Source organism: Callorhinchus milii, unplaced genomic scaffold (assembly GCF_018977255.1).
Source record: "Callorhinchus milii isolate IMCB2004 unplaced genomic scaffold, IMCB_Cmil_1.0 Scaffold1, whole genome shotgun sequence".
NCBI lineage: Eukaryota > Metazoa > Chordata > Chondrichthyes > Chimaeriformes > Callorhinchidae > Callorhinchus > Callorhinchus milii.
This window is the reverse complement of record NW_024704742.1, coordinates 6,799,412-6,817,626: the sequence shown is the minus strand read 5'-3', so window position 1 is coordinate 6,817,626 and position 18,215 is coordinate 6,799,412. Positions and strand designations below refer to the sequence as shown.

The following is an 18,215-nucleotide window of genomic DNA, read 5'->3' as shown; positions in this document are numbered from 1 at the left end:
AAAACAAAATTAGTGTAAGTACTGTACGTATTGCAGGTTTAAGTGTCACTCTAACATTGCCTTATTGTGCTGGTGTATTGAGGAACATTTTAAGATGATTACTGAATAAAGTGAATCAATTTGGAATTTCAGGTTAGCTTTATTCATCTGGTGTTGCTTTCAAAGAATGGTGTTGATGCTCCCAGCTTGTGCAGTGCAATGTTGTGACTCTAATTCTGTATGCTTTGCTTTGTAGGACCCTGGAAGTGCAACCTAACAGGTTAACAGTGGGAGGGATCAGATCAGTAGAACCAATTCTTCAGAGGAGAGGGCAAGTCGTCACCCATGACTTTGTTGGGTGTGTGATGGAATTCGCTGTCAATGGTCGTCCACTGGAACCCAGCCAGGCCTTGGCAAACCATGGAATTCTGGACAGGTGTGGCACTTGAGAATTCAATATATTTTCCTCAGCCGGGTGTCCTGACACATGCGGAAACCCATCACCGTGCTTCAGAGTATCCAAACCAAGCTGAGATTTCCATGCATCCCACCTACACATGGAAATACCAGAGATGGATTGTTGGAATGCAATGCACACTCTCTCCCTGGAGGGACACATCCTGATTACCTGATTCCGGAAAGTATTAGGCGCAGTTTGGCCAGAACCAAGGCTTGGGAACCTCAGAGTGTGCATTGGGGTAACTGCTGGAGTCTAACCAGCTAAAATGAATAGCTTGCCATTGATAATGCTGTCTGGCAAGCTTTCCCACTGCTTGTCCAGTTAGGACAGCCCTACCCGTTAGGGCTTTGGCTTGCAGGGTTAACAGGACCTGAGTGGGATGATTCCCTGCCCCCATTGACTGGTCTGCCCTTCCAGGTCCTGCTGATGAGCCAGACTGGCTGTGCTGTCATCAGCAGTGCCCTGGAATACTGCAGACCCGCCTGGCTCAGGAACTGGACTAATGAGACCGCAATAGAGGGCTGGCTTGATTCTGCATTCGATTGCCAGGCATGTCACATTGGAATCAGTTCAGCCCGCTTACCTCCATCCTGAGGAGAATGGTCACTGTATTGAATCAAAACCAACTAACTATAACCTGATGTAAAGAGGACACAGAATGCTAGGACTTCAGTCACTAAAGCTGCTCTCCTCCAGACCCTTTATACTGCTGGGAGATTTTCTTTACCGGGGAAAGCTGGATTGTCTCATTGATGGTAGAGCATTCTTCCAGGATACTGGAGGGCACTGTTTGCTGGCCATCACTTTTCCAGGATCCACTCTTGCTCAGGCACCGCCTGGTGGGTCCAATGCCCTGCCAGAACCTCCCTCATACCATGCACACAGCCCAATCCCATTCACGTTTCATTTCTTTTGTGAAATCAAACATACTGTACTTAGAAAATTACATATTGCAGATATGAAATGTTTCTAACCCACAACAATTATCCTAAACCATACAAAGCAACTGCTGGGTTTGTTTAAATTTTTCTGATTTAGTCAAGCCGGCCGCTGTTTGAAATTAAAAGTTATTTTTCCTCAATAAAGTAAAATAAAAAAATGCTATTATTGAAATTGAGTTTGGCAAACGTAGGACAAAATGCTTCATCTGCAGTGCTGTGCACTGTAAATTAATAACCAGTTTATTCTCCCATCCCTAGCTAACACTGTTAAACATTTAAATTATTCGCCCAAGAAAAGACAGTCTCGAATCTGTCCTTAAGGACTATGCTGAATTCACTATAAATGGAACATTTAATGGTGAACTTTTAGCAAAAAAAAATGAAGACAGACATCATTCTTTCTAACGTTGAGTGTAAGACAGACCTCGTTTTTTCAACATAGAGCATAAGAAAGACCCCAGTCTTTCTAACATTGAGTGTAAGACAGACCGTGTTTTTTTAACATAGAGTATAAGAAAGACTCCAGTTTTTCTAATGTTGGGTATAAGGTAGTCCTCAGTCTTTCAAACAATGACAGACTTCAATGTTTCCAATGTAACATAAGGGAAATTGGATGCACTCAGCACCTATAATAGTTATTTTGCTTCTTTTGCACAGCATGAGCTCCCAAGTAATAGAAATTGTAGCTGCTGACTGAATGAATTTATTATCTTACATTAAACTTGTTTTATCTTAGGTGCCCGAGAGTGGAAGGGGCTTGTTCGAACAGCCCATGTCAGCATAGCAAGTCGTGTGTGGATCACTGGTCATGGCAGCACTGTAACTGCAAGGATGGGTTCACAGGCGAACACTGCGAAAAACGTAAGGCTCAGGCGAAAGTCCAATATGTGTTGTGTTTATGTATAATGTATAGATCCATCTCCTGCGCACTGGGTGGAAGGGAACAGTTGTTCAGGGGAGGCACAGTGGAGAAAGCAAGGTCTGGTTTGTCTGCTCGGCAGGCTCCGACCTGCTCCACGGCCCCCGCCCAGCCCACCCCACCATCGGCGGTTGGGTCTTCAGCCTCTCTGCCCCCACACCTTGGAACTACATCCCACAGACCTTCCGCCTCGCCCCCATCCCTTGCCTCCTTCAAGTCACTTTTGAAGACTGTCCTCTTCGACCGTGCCTTTGGTCAGCCTCCTATTCCCTACCCTCCCCTGCCCTCCACCCCTCCCGATCCCAACCCCCTGCTCGGGTCCAAATCCCTGACAGTCCAGCGCTTTGGGAAGTCCTCCTGACACGAAAGGCACTATACAAATATAATTTGTTGTTATTGTTGAGTACGCTAGAGTATTTAAATGTACCTGTCTGGTCTGTGCCATTGATACAAACCCAAAATGCTGCAAGAAATTAGTTGTTTTTTACCCAGTGTGTCGCTGTTGCTATCTGAGCCTTTCTCCGTCTGCTACACAATCATTTTCCTCCAATCTATGGCTCTTTCAGTGGTCAGCGTGGATACAGCATTGTCCCTGGATGGCAGGGGACATCTGGACTACACAATCAATCAGAATGAGAAACGGGATTATTTGCTGAGGCAGAGTGTAAGAGGCTGGGCTCCCAAGCCTGCGAGTCCGAATCGCCTGGACCTAAAGTTCAGAACAAGAAGCAAAAATGGCATTCTAATTCACGTGCAGGAAAGCAGCAATTACACCACTGTGAAAGTAAGATTAAAGCTCGCTCTAGATTGACTTGATTAGGCTGCATGCAGTGCTGTGGTTTTAATCATTGTTCCCATCACCCGTGTCCTTTCTTCATCAAGTACCGGTCACAGTGCTGGGAGGTTTTGACCAGTGCTGGGCAGCATGCCAAAAAACATCCGTCATCTGAGCAGTCACCAACCAGTCGCAGGCTCGGCTACGTGCTGGCTCCAACCTTCATGCAGAATTACTGCCAGTGGAGATAGATATTTCAGATTTGATAGCAGTAAATAAAATGCTAACGAACAGAACACATAACTGTTATTTTTTTCTGTATTTGAAAAGAGTTCCAGCGTTCAGGCCGACGAATCTCCAGATTAAAAATTGCTCATTCACTTCATGGCTGTGGTCTCCCTCCCTCCCTCCCTCCCTTCCTCCCTCCCTCTCTGCCTCCCTCCCTACCCCCTATTTGGGTCTTGGAACTGACATAGACTAGGTTGACATTTTACTGTAGTGCAGGGAAGGTACTGCATTGTTGGAGGTGCCATCCTTCAAATGAGATATTAAACCGAGATCCAGTTGGCTTGCTCAGATGTCCTCAATCAACTTGATCATTCACTCCATGGCCATTTGCGAGACATTGCTGTATGCAAATTGCTGCCATGTTGGTCTATACGTTATACGTTACAGTATATCCTGCAAAGTGCTTTGAGACATCCTACTTATGTGAAAGGTGTTATATCAAATATAAGGAGTTTTATTACTTATGTCCACAGATACGTATTTTCTTTCAGAGAGCAATCAGGAACAAGAAACATCACTGATATTGAGGCCAATTTTGTTTTCACTCCTCCCCGCCACCACCCCCCCACCCCTCCCACACCAATGCTGTCCCACTGAGATCACTTAACTGTGCAAAAAACATGGGACTTTTTATTCTTTTATGGCTTAGTTGCACTCTAGGCAGCGGTTTAGCCAATCAAGCCTCTCTAACTCAGGAAGCAGTTATTTCTCAACGGGCAGCCTATAACAAATATCCATGTGGAGCACAGAAAGTACAGATTGTTACCATTAAAAACTAGCCTTTGAAATTCAGTCACTGGAAAGAAAAGGGAAGATCGTAACACTTTTGCCCACGTTTTAAGTTATCAATAAAGATGTGCACTTGGTAAATGATGCACTGCTTGGGGAATTGCCGAGTCCTTCAGACGATCTGCCCGTCCATTCAGTGTGAGCGTTATTAATGGGGACAGCCGGTGAGCAAAGACCGACCCAAAGGAAACCTGATATCAGAATATTTAGAGGGTTAGCATACCACCACTCTCTGCTGAAAGAAAGTCGTACTAAAATTTAGTCTAATTGTTTTTCCACACAATGGGTTTGACCTAAAATAATGTGTTGCAGATTTCATTAAACCTTCTGAATATCACACACAACAACGTGTCTTAACAGATATTAGACCCGGAATTCTGACACGAAAGGTGTTAGGGTAAATGTAAATTTGTGGTGTATTGCCTGTAAAACCATATTGTCTTAAAATTTAAGATCGTGCAGACTTACTGAATACCCTCAAATTGCATCTTAATTTAGAAGATAGTTCTTTCTGAGAACTGCAGTAAAGTGTCTTAACAACAACAACGTGCATTTATATAGCGCCCTTCACGTGGGGTAGCGTGTCTGAGCGCTTGACAGTGGTGGAGTTTGACCCCGAGCCGGGGGGAGAGGGAGTGTGGAGGTGACCATAAGCAACATCAAAAAGGAAGGTCTTTAGGTGTGATTTGAAAGTGGGGAGGGAGGGGGGCAAGGCGGAGGGATTGAGGGAGGGAGTTCCAGAGCTTCAGGGCATAGTGGCACGGCTGCTGATGGTGGAGCGGAGGGGGCGAGGGACGAACAGGAGGCCAGAGACGGCCGAACGGAGGCAGCGGGTGGTGCAAGTGGGGAGGTTAAGCAAATCGTATAGTTAAGGAGGTGCGAGGGCATGAAGGGATAAGAGAGAATTTAAGAATTGTTCACAATTTTGCACAGTCTTATACTTTAGGACAAAATGGTTTTACAGGCTAAGACTAGATGGAATTTTGGATGTATTCAATCCAACAAAATATCCAAGATGGCACTGTTCCAAAAGTTCCAAATGATCAAAGCTTCTATTAGCTTTTGAAGAATCTAACCATATTTCATAGTGGACTTGTGTTTAATACAAATGGCCCTTAATAGCATTATGTTAAAGAAGAATTATTTGAAAAGATTTGCACTGTGAGTCACAACTCAAGTTAGAGAGTAGAAAAGACCATGTGCTAATGGTCCAAGTATCCCCAAGACGATCACTCAAACTCAGAAGCTCTTTAGACAGAGCCTAACATGGGCCTCGGCTCTGAATCAGAAGATTGCGGCTTTGAGTTGCTCGCTTTCACTTGAGCTCAGAATTCAGTGAGTAATAAGATACGACTGCATTGCTAAAGACACTTCCCTACAGATGAGATATTAAACCAAAGTCTTGAGTGCCTGTTCGGGTTCACGAGTACGTTAAAGATCCTGTCATAATAGTTTGAAGGAGAGCAGTGAATTCTCCCGGTATCCAGGCCAACATTCCTCTCCCATTCAAACTCCACAAAAAGAAAACAAATTGCTCATTTATCTCATTTTTGTTTGTGTGACGATCTTCCTTGTGAAGGAGGTAAACGGGGTCTCCTTGGAGCTGAAATGGCTCCAGCGTGACGTGTTTGGCAACAGAATGTTGGAATTGAGTCAATCCTGTTTGGTGACCTTGATAGTCCGGTTCCTGAGTCAGGTGCTTACATAGCATTCCAGGGCACTGCTGATGACAGCTCAGCCAGCCCGGCTCAGTCACTGCATCAAAGCTGTTCCTTGCATAATCATTTATTTGTTATGTCTTTTGCTAGCTTTTTATGAATGAAACGCTAATTGTTGTGCGCAATTGGCTGCCGCGTTCGCCCACAAATATACAGTCAATTCACTTTACAGTGTGTTCTGTGAAGCGCTTTGGGATGTCATCCCGACGTGAAAAGCGCTATATCAAATGCAAGGATTATTATTATTATTATTATTAATGGATGCATATTTTTCATTCCTAGATAAAAAGTGGGAAGGTACATTACATTTCTGACGCTGGTATCGGTGGCAAAGTGGAAAGGAACATTCCTGAGTTCTCAGTATCAGATGGTCAATGGCACACTGTCCTGATAGAGAATAATAGGTCCATTACAACATTCTCAGTTGATGGCACCTATTCTCGAGAAATACTCCATAAAACACAAGAGTTTGGAGGATGGAATGTCCAGACTATTTCCCTTGGGGGCATTCCTCCCGGACTGACTCACCAAAACACTGACCCAGGTGGGTAACTATGCACTTTATCTAAAATAGGTTTAAAGTTGTAAAGGGCAATTTCAGGTCAGATACCAGGAAGTTTTTCTTTACGCAGAGGGTAATGAACGACAGGAACAGGTTGCCAGGAAAGGTGATGGAAGCCAAGACACTGGACTCATTTAAAAAAGCAGCTTGATGCTGTGATGGGGGACGGTAAGGTGGGTGTTCTGGAGGGATGGGCCAAAGGGCCTTTTTCATCCAGACTAATCTGTAACCCTTTATCAATTGTCTACTTTTATCTAAACCTTTAACGTTTTGAGAGTTTTGATTGCAGTGTTGATGGTATGTATTTGGAAGATGGATGGGTAATTGAGATGGATTAATGATTTACTCCTACCTCAAACTGTTACTATCATTGCATGTAAGGTTTACTAACATTATTTACCAGATCATTTTTAAATGCCAGCCAACCAGCATTGAGTGCCAGGCTCAGTAGAGGACCTGGATGAATGAATGCTTTGCATGTCGCGTTGTTCCTTTGGATTCCTTCTGCTGGAAGCCTCTATTTTAGATGGACTCATAGGCTCGGCTGATATATATTTTGGTTCACATTGAATAGAACTAAAGCATCAAATTGAAAACAAAATAGTATAGAAGTTTTAAAAGCATATGTTGGGTGGAGAATAGTTTTGGTTTTGCATATTTATCCCAGCACCTTGGGATATCCTCCCAACATGAAAGGCACTGTACAAATGTAATTTTGTATTGTATTCTCTAGGAGAACCATTCTGTAGCTAGAGGTGGGTGAGGGGGAGCAGCCTGCTGTTTGCCATTGGTACTGTTGAGGCAGCTATTAAGATATGACTTAGAGTAGCCAGTGAGACTTACAATCAGAAATTCCCTTAAAGGACATACTTGACCTAATAATCGCTTCAAATAAATGAATACATAATAATTTGGTCACGTCAATGCACGATTGTTTGTGGGACGCTGCTGTGCGCAATTGGCCACCACTTTTCGCCCACAAAATATACTGTCAATTCACTTTACAATATATCATGTGAAGCATCTTGAGACGCCTCGAAGACATGATAAGGAGTTATATCAAATGCAAGGATTATTATTATTGTTGACCTTGGCTCTGTTGCTCCTACCGACAACCTGGCCAAGATCAGGAAGTCAGTGCATGAGAGGCTGTGACCTTAGCTGACTAACCTCCCATGCCCTGACACAGGGCAGCAGCAAACCACTGTGATGTTGGACTGCATCATACATCTAACGTAGATTGTTTATTTAGCAAACTTAAGTTTCCTTTTTTAAAAAAAGAGAAAATAATTCAACAGCAAAACAAAATGTTATTGTGCCTCTACACAACCACCCAATGAGTTAAAACTAACTTCCTTGAGAGGAAACAAGTACTTAGCTTTAAAAACTTGTATGGACTATAAATTCTGAGAGCCACTTTCACTCCCATTTTTTCCCCACGTTTAAACTATCCTCTTCATTCAGTGAGTGATACCTACTGTTGTCTTTCCCCCATTCAATTGTGCTTTGATCTTTCCTGTTGACATGTACAAATTGTTCTGTTATAAACAAATAAAAGATATGATTCACTAAAAACCTTCAAGCATTAATCATTTCCAAAGGAGCTATTGTATGTTGCTGGCATCCTTTCAACAGCTGCTTTGATTTTAGTTTAAATTTACAACATATTTGTGTCTAATAACATCAGCTTATATGATATAAGCTGTCAGGTATTTAAAATTGATGAAAAAAAAAGTTATTTTCTCTTTGGGTTCATACTGTAGCTGCCAAAGTAGCTGATTGCAGTCCCCATGCATCGAAAATATGTTTGGTCGGGCATTAGCTCTTATTTGAAAATGCTGTTCTTGCAATGTGAATGTGTTTAACAGTGGCCCTTGGGAATGGGTTTGAGCGGGTCTATTATTACTGTGCCTCAACTGCACTTCTGTTAATATTTTTGATTCGGCTTCTTGGCAATAGATTTCATCAGATCCCTCGTTAATATGTTTGATCCCTTGCTAATGTTTGATCAGATCCCTGGTTAATGTTGTCAACCTGGCTCAGTTGGTAGCACTCTCGCCTCTGAGGCAGAAGGTCATGGGTTCATAGCCCACATTGGGACTTGGAACTCTCAGGGTCTAGGCTAACTAGGCTGATACTCCAGTGCTAGGGGAGTCCTGTACCGTAGTGGTTGGAGCATTCGCCTCGCAAGCGAGAGGACCTAGGTCTGATTCCGGGCAGGGCGAAACGTTGAGCAACGTTTACTTCACACACACGCCTCTATAAACCAAGACCTCATGCCAGAGGTGATCGCCAGGCTGATGCACTTGTTTAAGTGCTTGATCTGATACCTTATTAATGGATTCGATTGGTTGTCTTCTCAAAGTGTTTGATCAAGTTCCTTGTTAATAGATTTGGTCAAACTCCTTGTGTTTGGTTGGGCTACCAATCGAACATTGCAAGCAGTCTGATCAAGTGCATTCCCATTGCACAGAACATTTCCATTGTATTCACAATGTTTGATATGTCAACAAAAGTCTTCTTCTCTTATTTATCCTCGGTGTGTCTTATATATAACATTGTGTGGGACTTTTTTTCATCTAATGTTTTTTGTTATTTGTGTAGCAATTATATATCGGTCTACTTACGGCCTGCAAAGTTCTGAATGAGCAACGTGGACAAATCAAAGCAGTGACAGCAAACAATTTTCATAAAGAATATAAGGCTTAATTTGTTTATGGCATGTATTTGACTGGAAAACCTCTTGTGACAAATATGTCTATTGTCTGTCTTCCAGGTTTTGACGGTTGTATCTCCTACGTAAAATACAATGGTGAAACTCTGCCCTTCAGTGGAAAGCACCGTGACGTTGCAATATCAAGAAGTGATCCTTCAGTCAAGATCGGATGTAGAGGGCCTAATGTGTGTGCAAGCAATCCGTGCTGGGGTGGACTGATGTGCGTCAACCAGTGGTACACTTACGAATGTGTCCCGCCCGGAGAATGTGCCACCAACCCTTGTCAAAATGGTGGGATCTGCGAGCCTCTTCTTAGATCTGGATTTACCTGTACTTGTCCAGAGCTATACACCGGTAAAACGTGCGAGATGGTGGTGGCATGTATTGGTGTCCAGTGCCCGCAAGGAACCGCTTGCAAAGCCGACGCGAACAAAGGGTACACCTGCAGTCCCAAGCCTCAAGAGGAAGAGCTGTCTCTGCCTCTCTGGGCCGTCCCTACCATCGTTGGCAGTTGTGCCACGTTCCTGGCTCTGGTCGTCCTCAGCCTGATAATCTGCAATCAGTGCAGGGGCAGGAAGGCCAGAGCCACGAAAGAGGAGAAGGCAAGAAAAAGAAAGAGAAGAAGAAAAAGGGGAGCGAGAACGAAGCTTTCGACGACCCAGATAACCTGCCCCCGTACGCCGAAGATCTGACTGTGAGGAAGCAGCCCGAGGGAGTTCCAAAACCTGATATAATCGAACGGGAAAACCCCTATCTGATCTTTGACGAGTCAGACATTGCGCATGCGACTGATACCTTACCCAGCGGCCAGCCCTGTCCCGGGCCGGAAGCAGAGCTTGAACATTACGACATTGAAAACGCGAGCAGCATCGCTCCATCGGACGCGGACATCATACAGCACTATAAACACTTCCGCAGTCACACGCCTAAATTTTCTATCCAAAGGCACAGTCCGCTGGGATTTGCCCGGCAATCTCCACTCCCACTCGGAGCGAGTAGCCTCAGCTACCAGCCTTCTTACAGCCAAGGATTGAGAACGACCCCTTTGAGCCACGCCGCTTGCCAGAACCCCAACCCGCTCTCCCGACACAGCCCTGCCCCATTCTCAAAGCCGGGAAGCTTCTACCGGAACAGCCCAGCACGGGATTTGCATCTGGCCAGGAGAGAGGGGAGCCCCATCGATCTCCATTCCGACATGTGTCAGCCGGGCATCTTTAACTACCCCTCCCGGCTCGGCAGGAGAAGTAAGAGCCCGCAGGCCATGGCAGGTCATGGTCACAGCTCAAGGCCTGGCAGCCGCCTAAAGCAGCCCATCGAGCAGATCCCAATGGAGAACACCCCTCCGGTGGGATTGTCCATCGAGGAGGTCGAGCGACTCAACACCCCTCGCCCCAGGAACCCCAGTATCTGTAGCGCAGATCACGGCCGCTCATCGTCCGACGATGACTGCAGGAGACCCCTGTCCAGAATGAGGAACCCAGCCGATGGCACGCCCGCTCCCGACTCCTCCTCCGAGAGCGACTCCCACGAGTCCTTCACCTGCTCGGAGTTTGAGTACGACAGGGAAAAGCCCACCGTGTACACCTCGCGGATGCCCAAATTGTCTCAAGTCAACGAATCGGACGCGGACGACGAAGATAATTACGGTGGCAAACTGAAGCCACGGAGGTATCATGGTCGCAGAGCCGAAGGGAGCTCTGCCGTCCAGCAGGCAGGCTGCGAAGACTATAAGACACAGGGCAAGCTTGGACCACAGGCAACTGTGACCGGAGCTTTTAACTGGGACAGTCTATTAAACTGGGGCCCCGGGTTTGGGAATTACGTGGATGTTTTCAAAGACCTTGCGTCACTTCCAGAAAACATGGCGGCCCAGGCAAAAGAAGAAGCATTAAACAACGTTGCTCAAAGTGCAACTACGTCTAACGAAGCAGAAGAATATGTATAGATATAATTTATATAGACCGTTAATTTTAAAAAGAAACGTAATAGCTGCCACTGTAAATGAAAACCTGTAAGTAACGGACTCCTCTTTAAAACCTTGCCCTGCATTCGTCGACCATTTCCAGATGCCGCAGTCTGTAATTTTGTGCTTACGAACAATTTTGCTCTTTACATGAACATTTCTTTCAGGGTTCGCACTGCAATGCACAACCCCTGGACGACTGCGGAAAGCAGATGAGGATTACAGCAATGTTTGTGTTCTGCAGATGCGGGATCTTTCTCCTGACATTTTTGTAAGAGCCGAAAAAAAAAACCCAACACATGTGTGCTTGATTCATTTGAGCACAGTATGTTACTCGTTCAACCACCGGCACTCAAAGGAGCCCACAAGTTGGCCAGCACTTTGTGCAGTTGTGCCAATATTGATAGATTGCTTCAGATCTGCCATGGTCTAGATCTCCCTTTGACCTACCTCCTTCCCCTCTTCCTCCCTTCCACCATCATCCTCCCCACTTCTCACCTCTGGAAGTTTTTAAAGGGAAGATCGTGTTTTGCTGTCATGACACTAAGTGAATCATTCGCTCCCAACCTGGGATAAAGACTCTTTCTGTTCTGGTACCATCAGGCAGAATTCCGATTACATTTGCTCTGTTGGGAGGCAATGGGACCGGACTGATCGTTGTTTTGTCAAGGAATCATTGTGACGGAAACTTTTATGTATTAAAACAATGCAGACCTAGCTTGGCTTAGAGCTAATCCTTGAAATTCTGGTGCAAACCCTTGTGTTCTTTTCTCATGTTCTAATTCCAGGATTCTTTTATACCATTTTAGTAACTTTTTTTTTAAAAAAAGACAGCTCTCTGTATTTGTTACTGATGATATTTTCTTATGAAGTTTAAAAAATACAAGTTTTGTTTCAAGTTTCTTACTTTCAGGGAAGGTAAGATTGAATACTTTTTACATTTGTTACTTATGTAACATCAGTATTTTTTTCCATTTTTGATATAAGTGTAACATACTGTATCCTTTGTACACATAAATGCCAAATATAGAAATAAACTATTTATTTACAAATGCTGGTTTAACGGCTGCAAGCACAAGGATTGTTTTTACTGTGTGAGGATTTAAGGATTTTGTATTTTTGGTTATTATAAGGAATTGTCCTACATGCTTCAATTTTCCTGTATAGCAATACAGTATTCATTTATGCTTTAAATTAAATAGAATCTGGAGGTAGTGTGTGTGTGTGAATGGAGGGCGGGTTGTCATTGGACTTACAGTTCTCTCACCTTTGGGATTTCAGTGTAGTCATGGAATGAAATTCTCTTTCTGTGTGTGAATATCTCTCTCTCTCTGCGCTGGGCTATGTAGAATCGACTTGTGCAGTCTAACTCAGTTCTTAGTGGTCAAAATTGCTCATAAGTATGAGTTGTGGTATTTCGTAATAAATCAAAGTCATGCAGAAGGGATTTGGTCTGGCAACCAGAAATACGTCAAGCCAGTGGTGGAAACTGTGCTCTGACGCAATCTATTTCCAATGGTTTTATATAAATGACTTCCCTACTTTTGTCCTTGATTTTTTCTGGACATGTAGACAAGAACGTTCTTTATGACCCTGTCCACCTTATAAAATCACAAGATTGGTTTGGGTGAGGAAGGCCATCTGATCTCATCCTTCAGAAACACCCACCCTACCATCTTCCCATCACCACATCAAGCTGTTTTTTAAATGAGTCCAGCATCCTGACCTCAAACATCTTTCCTGGTAACTTAGTAAAGAAATACTTCATAGTGTCAATCCTGAAATTGTCCTTTGCAACTCCACAGATTGCAATTCCATTTGAATGTTATACAACTCTACGAGGTCCGCACTGAGATGTTTCCTGAATTTTGATTCCATTTGCATGCAAAAAGGTTTGCAAGAAAACCTTTATTTATAAGCGTGTCTTCTTCGAGTGTCAATTGCTGAAGACTCCAAGGTACTAACAGGAAATAAGGATGTGAAAAGATTGAGTATAACATACATCTCATTGCAGAGTCAGGCACCATTGAGCAGTTTTCAAGTAATCAACACCATGTTTGGGTTAAGGTTGGTTAGAGCTGAAGTACTCGGTAGGGATGTTTAAAAGGGAGACAAATACTTGGGTAGCAGAGGTAAGACCAATAGAAATCTACAGTACAATATGGGCCATTTGGCCCATTGTGTCTGTGCTGACACTTTGAAACAGCAATCCATTCATTCATTTACTTCCCTTTCTGCCATGCCCCTGAAAATTAATCATGTTTAGATAACTACTTAGTTCTCTCTTGAAAGTGAATATGGATCCGGCCTCAACCATTAAGGTATTGAGGGTTTTGCAAAAGGATGAGCCATTGGCTTAATAGATCTTTCCACATCTAATTAGATAGTGGAACAAACTGATGGTCTCCTCTTGATCCTGTTTTCCCATGTTTCTACCTATAAATATTTCAAGGTAACAACAACTTGCATATATAAAGCTCCCTTCACGTGGGGTAGTGTCTTGGAGGAAGCTCAGATCACTGAGATTTAAACATCAGGACCATTAAGCATGTACAGAGAGGTTGTACGTGTGACAAGATTGCTGGTGCCTTGTAGAATGTCACTGGAGTAAATATTGAAGGAGTGATTTAAAACAGTGATGGACTAGCACACTGCGCAGTAAAACATGTGGGACATTGGGGCCGAATTTGCAATATTCAGAAACCACATTCAATACACTTGCATCGACTTCCGGTTTAAGAATATCGAAAGCCACGGTTTGTGACGTTCACAACGCAGATGATTGGGAATCCCCAAATCCTGAAGAAGACCTGAAAATATATCTAAAGGAGAAAGACATTTTTTCTCAACACCCTATTTCCAAATTGTGATTTTGCAACTGGCAGTTTTGTTAATCTCACATATTCTTTTGATATTCTTCAACTGGAAATTGCAATTAACCCATCAAATCTAGTTTAGAAATATTGTAATTTACTCCAAAGTATTGATGATGCTGTCAGTGAAGGCAACTTGGATTAAAACTTAATAAATACTTTGAGCTTTAAGTTAATAGCAAGGGGAATGGGTTTGAAACAGAGCCAGAATTTTTGATTGATTATATCAAGACCAAATCTAGGATCTACTGAGATTTGGGTTTCGATAAGATTTGGATTTTTTTAATAAGTTTTAAAATTTGCATGTTTTCAATTCTACAAAAGTTTTTCCTGTTGAAAGAGCTAGTTAGCGGATCAGTCTCTTTCAGGCCGGCATCCTCAGAAGCCGTGGCACTCTTATATTTATGGGTTCTGAGCCTGACCGAGCCTAATAATAAACTGGCAGTTAATTGTGATTATTTCAGACTGCGGGAACACAGCTGCAGATGCAAAAGCACATCGTTGGGTGCAGTGCCTTTCCGAAAGTAAATTAGCAGCTAATATTAATGCCACTGTGTGCTGGAGCTGTAGATATTTCCATTACCCAAGGCCTCCAGTCAAGGAATAGGTTTTGGAAATGGAGCCTCTCACCTTTCCTGCTGGAGCAATTTGTGAAGGCGTTTCATTTATTCCAAACAGACTGCGATCGAGGTGTCGACGAGTCAGCTGAGGCTATTAAGAAAAACACTCAGAAATGAGTTGTTATTCAGCTCCTGGAAACGAGTCCTAATTTTACAGGTTGTGTATGGTTTTTAAGACATAAAATTGCTCAGGGTCTTTGTTGAGGTGGCAGCTACAGGACAGATTCTGTCTGAAGCGTTCAAGACTATTTAACTCAAAAGTAGAAATCATGTCCTTGCAAATATCGCAGCAGCTTCTGTCCTCCCTTGTGATCTTTGACTTGGTCAGGGATGTCCAAACTAACCAGGATCCATTGGTTACTGTGCTCGACTCGCAAGTGAAAGGACACGGGTTCGATTCCTTGCAGGGTGAAACCTTAGGCAAGTTTCCTTTCTCCTCACGCCTCTGTTCACCTGGCAGTAAGAAAGAACACGGTTGTTAGTCAATTAGCAGATTGCTTTCCGTGGGCAATAAGCCTTTGAAAAAAAATGTAAAAATTATAATTTTGGCACTCAATCCATGACTGTTTCTGGGACGCTGCTGTGCGCAATTGGCTGCCATGTTTCACCCACAACAGATACAGTCAATTCACTTTACAGTACATTCCGTGAAGCTCTTTGAGACGCCTCAAAAGATTGGATAAGGCCCTATATCAAATGCAAGGATTATTATATTATTATTATGAGGTGTATCTGGGATTTTGAAATCAGGCTCCTGTTTGAAATCAGACTCCTGTTGCTAATATGGTATTTTAAACTCCAAAGTTAGTTCTGCATCACACTTCACAAGGATTGACTTGGACTGACGGGCTCGCTCTGTCCTTTGTACACCCGCTCTTGTTGTAGAGTCACATGCAGAAGCTGGAAAGAAAATTAAAACTCATTCAGTGCATCAATGTACTCATGAAAAAGCCAAACTTTACTTAGCTTTCCATTGTTCTTTCACTGTAGACTTGTGCCGGGTTCGGGTCAGGCTGTAGGCTTGAGGGAAAATTCTGAAGAGCAACGTAGTGAAATATTATTATTTTCACTCTAATAAAACATTTAGTTTTCTTCCTTTAATTATACTTTTCCTCGTTAACCATCCCAGAAGACTCCCTGTCAATTACTCAAGGCTCTGCAGCTAGGATGTTGTAATGTTGCTAAAACAACAGCTCTACAAAAGTAAATGAAAAGCAACACTAAATACATGTGCAAGATATTGTTCAGGGAAGGTTTATCCGGATATGCCTGCGGAGAACATGTTAATTCCAGGATTCATGGTCTGAATCCAAGGTATAATTACATGAGGGTCTTGTTGAAAGCAACATTACAATTCTATTCAGCTATGAATTTAAAATGCTGAATGTGTATCTGTAAGGATTTTAAACATGGCTTGCGAGTTAAATTTCCCGAACATTATGCAAAAGAGAGCAATGATACAAACACCCGAGGCAATGAAAAGGCATACTGTTATTTTTGCCTTGTAGATGCAGAGTACACAGTCATTTCAGAAAAATGTGCTTTGTTTAAAACGCATTAAACCTGTTATTGTCATGCGGACTCGGAGATCAACAGAATTGCTCTGAATTCATAGATGGTTTAACAGTTATTTTCAGTGACAGTGGGCTTGTGTTTGCCTTCTCCTTATAAAATAATAATCCTTGCATATAACGCTTTTCACATTCTTCTAGACGTCTCAAAGGGCTTCACAAAATATACTGTAAAGTGAATTGACTGTATATTTGTGGGCAAAACGCGGCAGCCAATTGCGCACATCAGCGTCCCACAAACAGTCGTGGATTGAAAATGACCAATTTAATATTGTTTTGTTTCGGATGGATTATTATTAGGCTCTGTGTGGAGTAAGGAAACTTGCCCAAGGTTTCGCCCTCTGCCTGGAATTGAACCCGGGTGTCTTGTTTGCAAGGCGAGTGCTCTGACCACTGAGCTACAGGACTCCAAAAGAAAGCTAAATGAAAGTAAAGGGTTTTTCTATGATATTCCATATATCAAGTTGATTCCATCAACTTGGCAGAGGAGTTCACGGTGGAATTTTATGTGTTAAAACCATCTGAGGTAATGTAGTCAAAACCTTAATGATATTTGTTTAATTCATAATAATAATCCTTGCATTTCATACAGTGCCTTTTCACATTTTCGACGCCTTAAAGCGCTTCACAGAATATGCTGTAAAGTGAATTGACTGTATATTTTGTGGGCAAAATATGGCAGCCAATCGCACACAGCAGCGTCCCACAAACAGTCGTGGATTGAGTGAACAAATTATTATTTTTTTAAGTGATTATTACTCCCGGAAAGCGATCCACCAATCGATTTCCAACCGAGTTCCTGCTTACTGCAAGGTAAACAGAGGCACGTAGAGTAAGGAAACTTGCCTAAGAGTGGCTTCATTTAGAATTTTCTTCTGCCAATGGATCTATCAATATTACTTCCATGGAGTGCCATTTTATTGTAGCTGATCCTGCAGGTATACTAATAATAGCAAAAACAACAAAATTTCGGACCCGAGCTGGGGGTTGGGATCGGAGAGGGCGGAGGGCAGAGGGGGAAGCAGGTTGATCGAAAGCACGGTCAAAAAGGAGGGTCTTGAGATGGGTGTTGAAGGAGGCAAGGGAGAGAGTGGGGTCAGAGTGGCAGAAGGCCCACCCGCCAATGGAGGGCAGGCGAGGCGGGGGACGTGAAGCAGATCGGAGCCCGCTGAGCAGAGGGAGCGGGCAGGATGGTAGGGGGTTAGGAGGTCAGAAAGGTAGGAGGGAGCAAGACCATGAAGGGCTTTGAAGGTGAGGACCAGCATCGAGAACTGTATCCTCTGTGTGATGGGAAGCCAGTGAAGTCGGGCGAGGATGGGGGTGAAAGGGTCACGGAGCCTAGTGCAGGAGAGGACACAGGCTGCAGAGTTCTGGATGATCTGCAGCCTACGGCGGGACGAGTTGGGGAGTCCGACAAGCAAGGAGTTTACATAGTCAAGCCTCGATGTTATGAATGTGTGGACGATCCTTGTATTCAATGTAGTGCCTGATCACATCATTCAGATGCCTCAAAGCATTTCACAAGATATACTGCAAAGTGGATTGGCTGCGTAGTTTGTGGGAGAAACGCAAAATGGGCAAACGTATGACACCACTTGAGTGGTTGGAAGCATTTTGTTCCAATCTTAATACCCCAATGCTATCACTTATTGCTTAGATAACAACAACTCAATTGAGAGGGCCAAGTGTCCTCCCTACGGGCTGTGCAGGCTCTGGAAGCTGGTGGCAGGAAGAAATAAGTGGAAGGTTATTGACCGTCTCCCAACCCAGCGGAAGTCGTAATGCAGTGCAGAGCGGCATTCTTAAAGGAGGAAAGAAGGGACCAAGGCTTTCCTCAGCAAAAAGGTCAAAATCCATCGCACATACATGAAGACAAAGCACCTCAGGTGACCCCACTGCTGAATTTTCCTTCCCATGTGAACTAACAGCGGACTTCACAGGCACTCTCATACTTAACGACACATAGGCCACTCCAACCCACAAGTAGACAACTAACTTCCACTGGTGCTGCTAGCCTTACCCTTAAGCACTAGACGTCTAC

General features: G+C 43.5%; 1 protein-coding gene across 1 annotated transcript in view; it reads left to right on the top strand.

Annotated features, from left to right (window-relative positions):
• The window catches only part of LOC103182160 (protocadherin Fat 4), a 131,503-nt gene extending 119,330 nt beyond the window's left edge, over positions 1-12,173 (top strand). The window contains 6 exon segments of the mRNA XM_042337891.1: positions 236-415; positions 2,117-2,241; positions 2,866-3,083; positions 6,152-6,413; positions 9,208-9,749; positions 9,752-12,173. Of these exon segments, the coding sequence (XP_042193825.1) occupies positions 236-415; positions 2,117-2,241; positions 2,866-3,083; positions 6,152-6,413; positions 9,208-9,749; positions 9,752-11,092 (2,668 nt within the window). The 3' untranslated portion in view covers positions 11,093-12,173.
• The last annotated feature ends 6,042 nt before the right edge of the window (positions 12,174-18,215 follow it).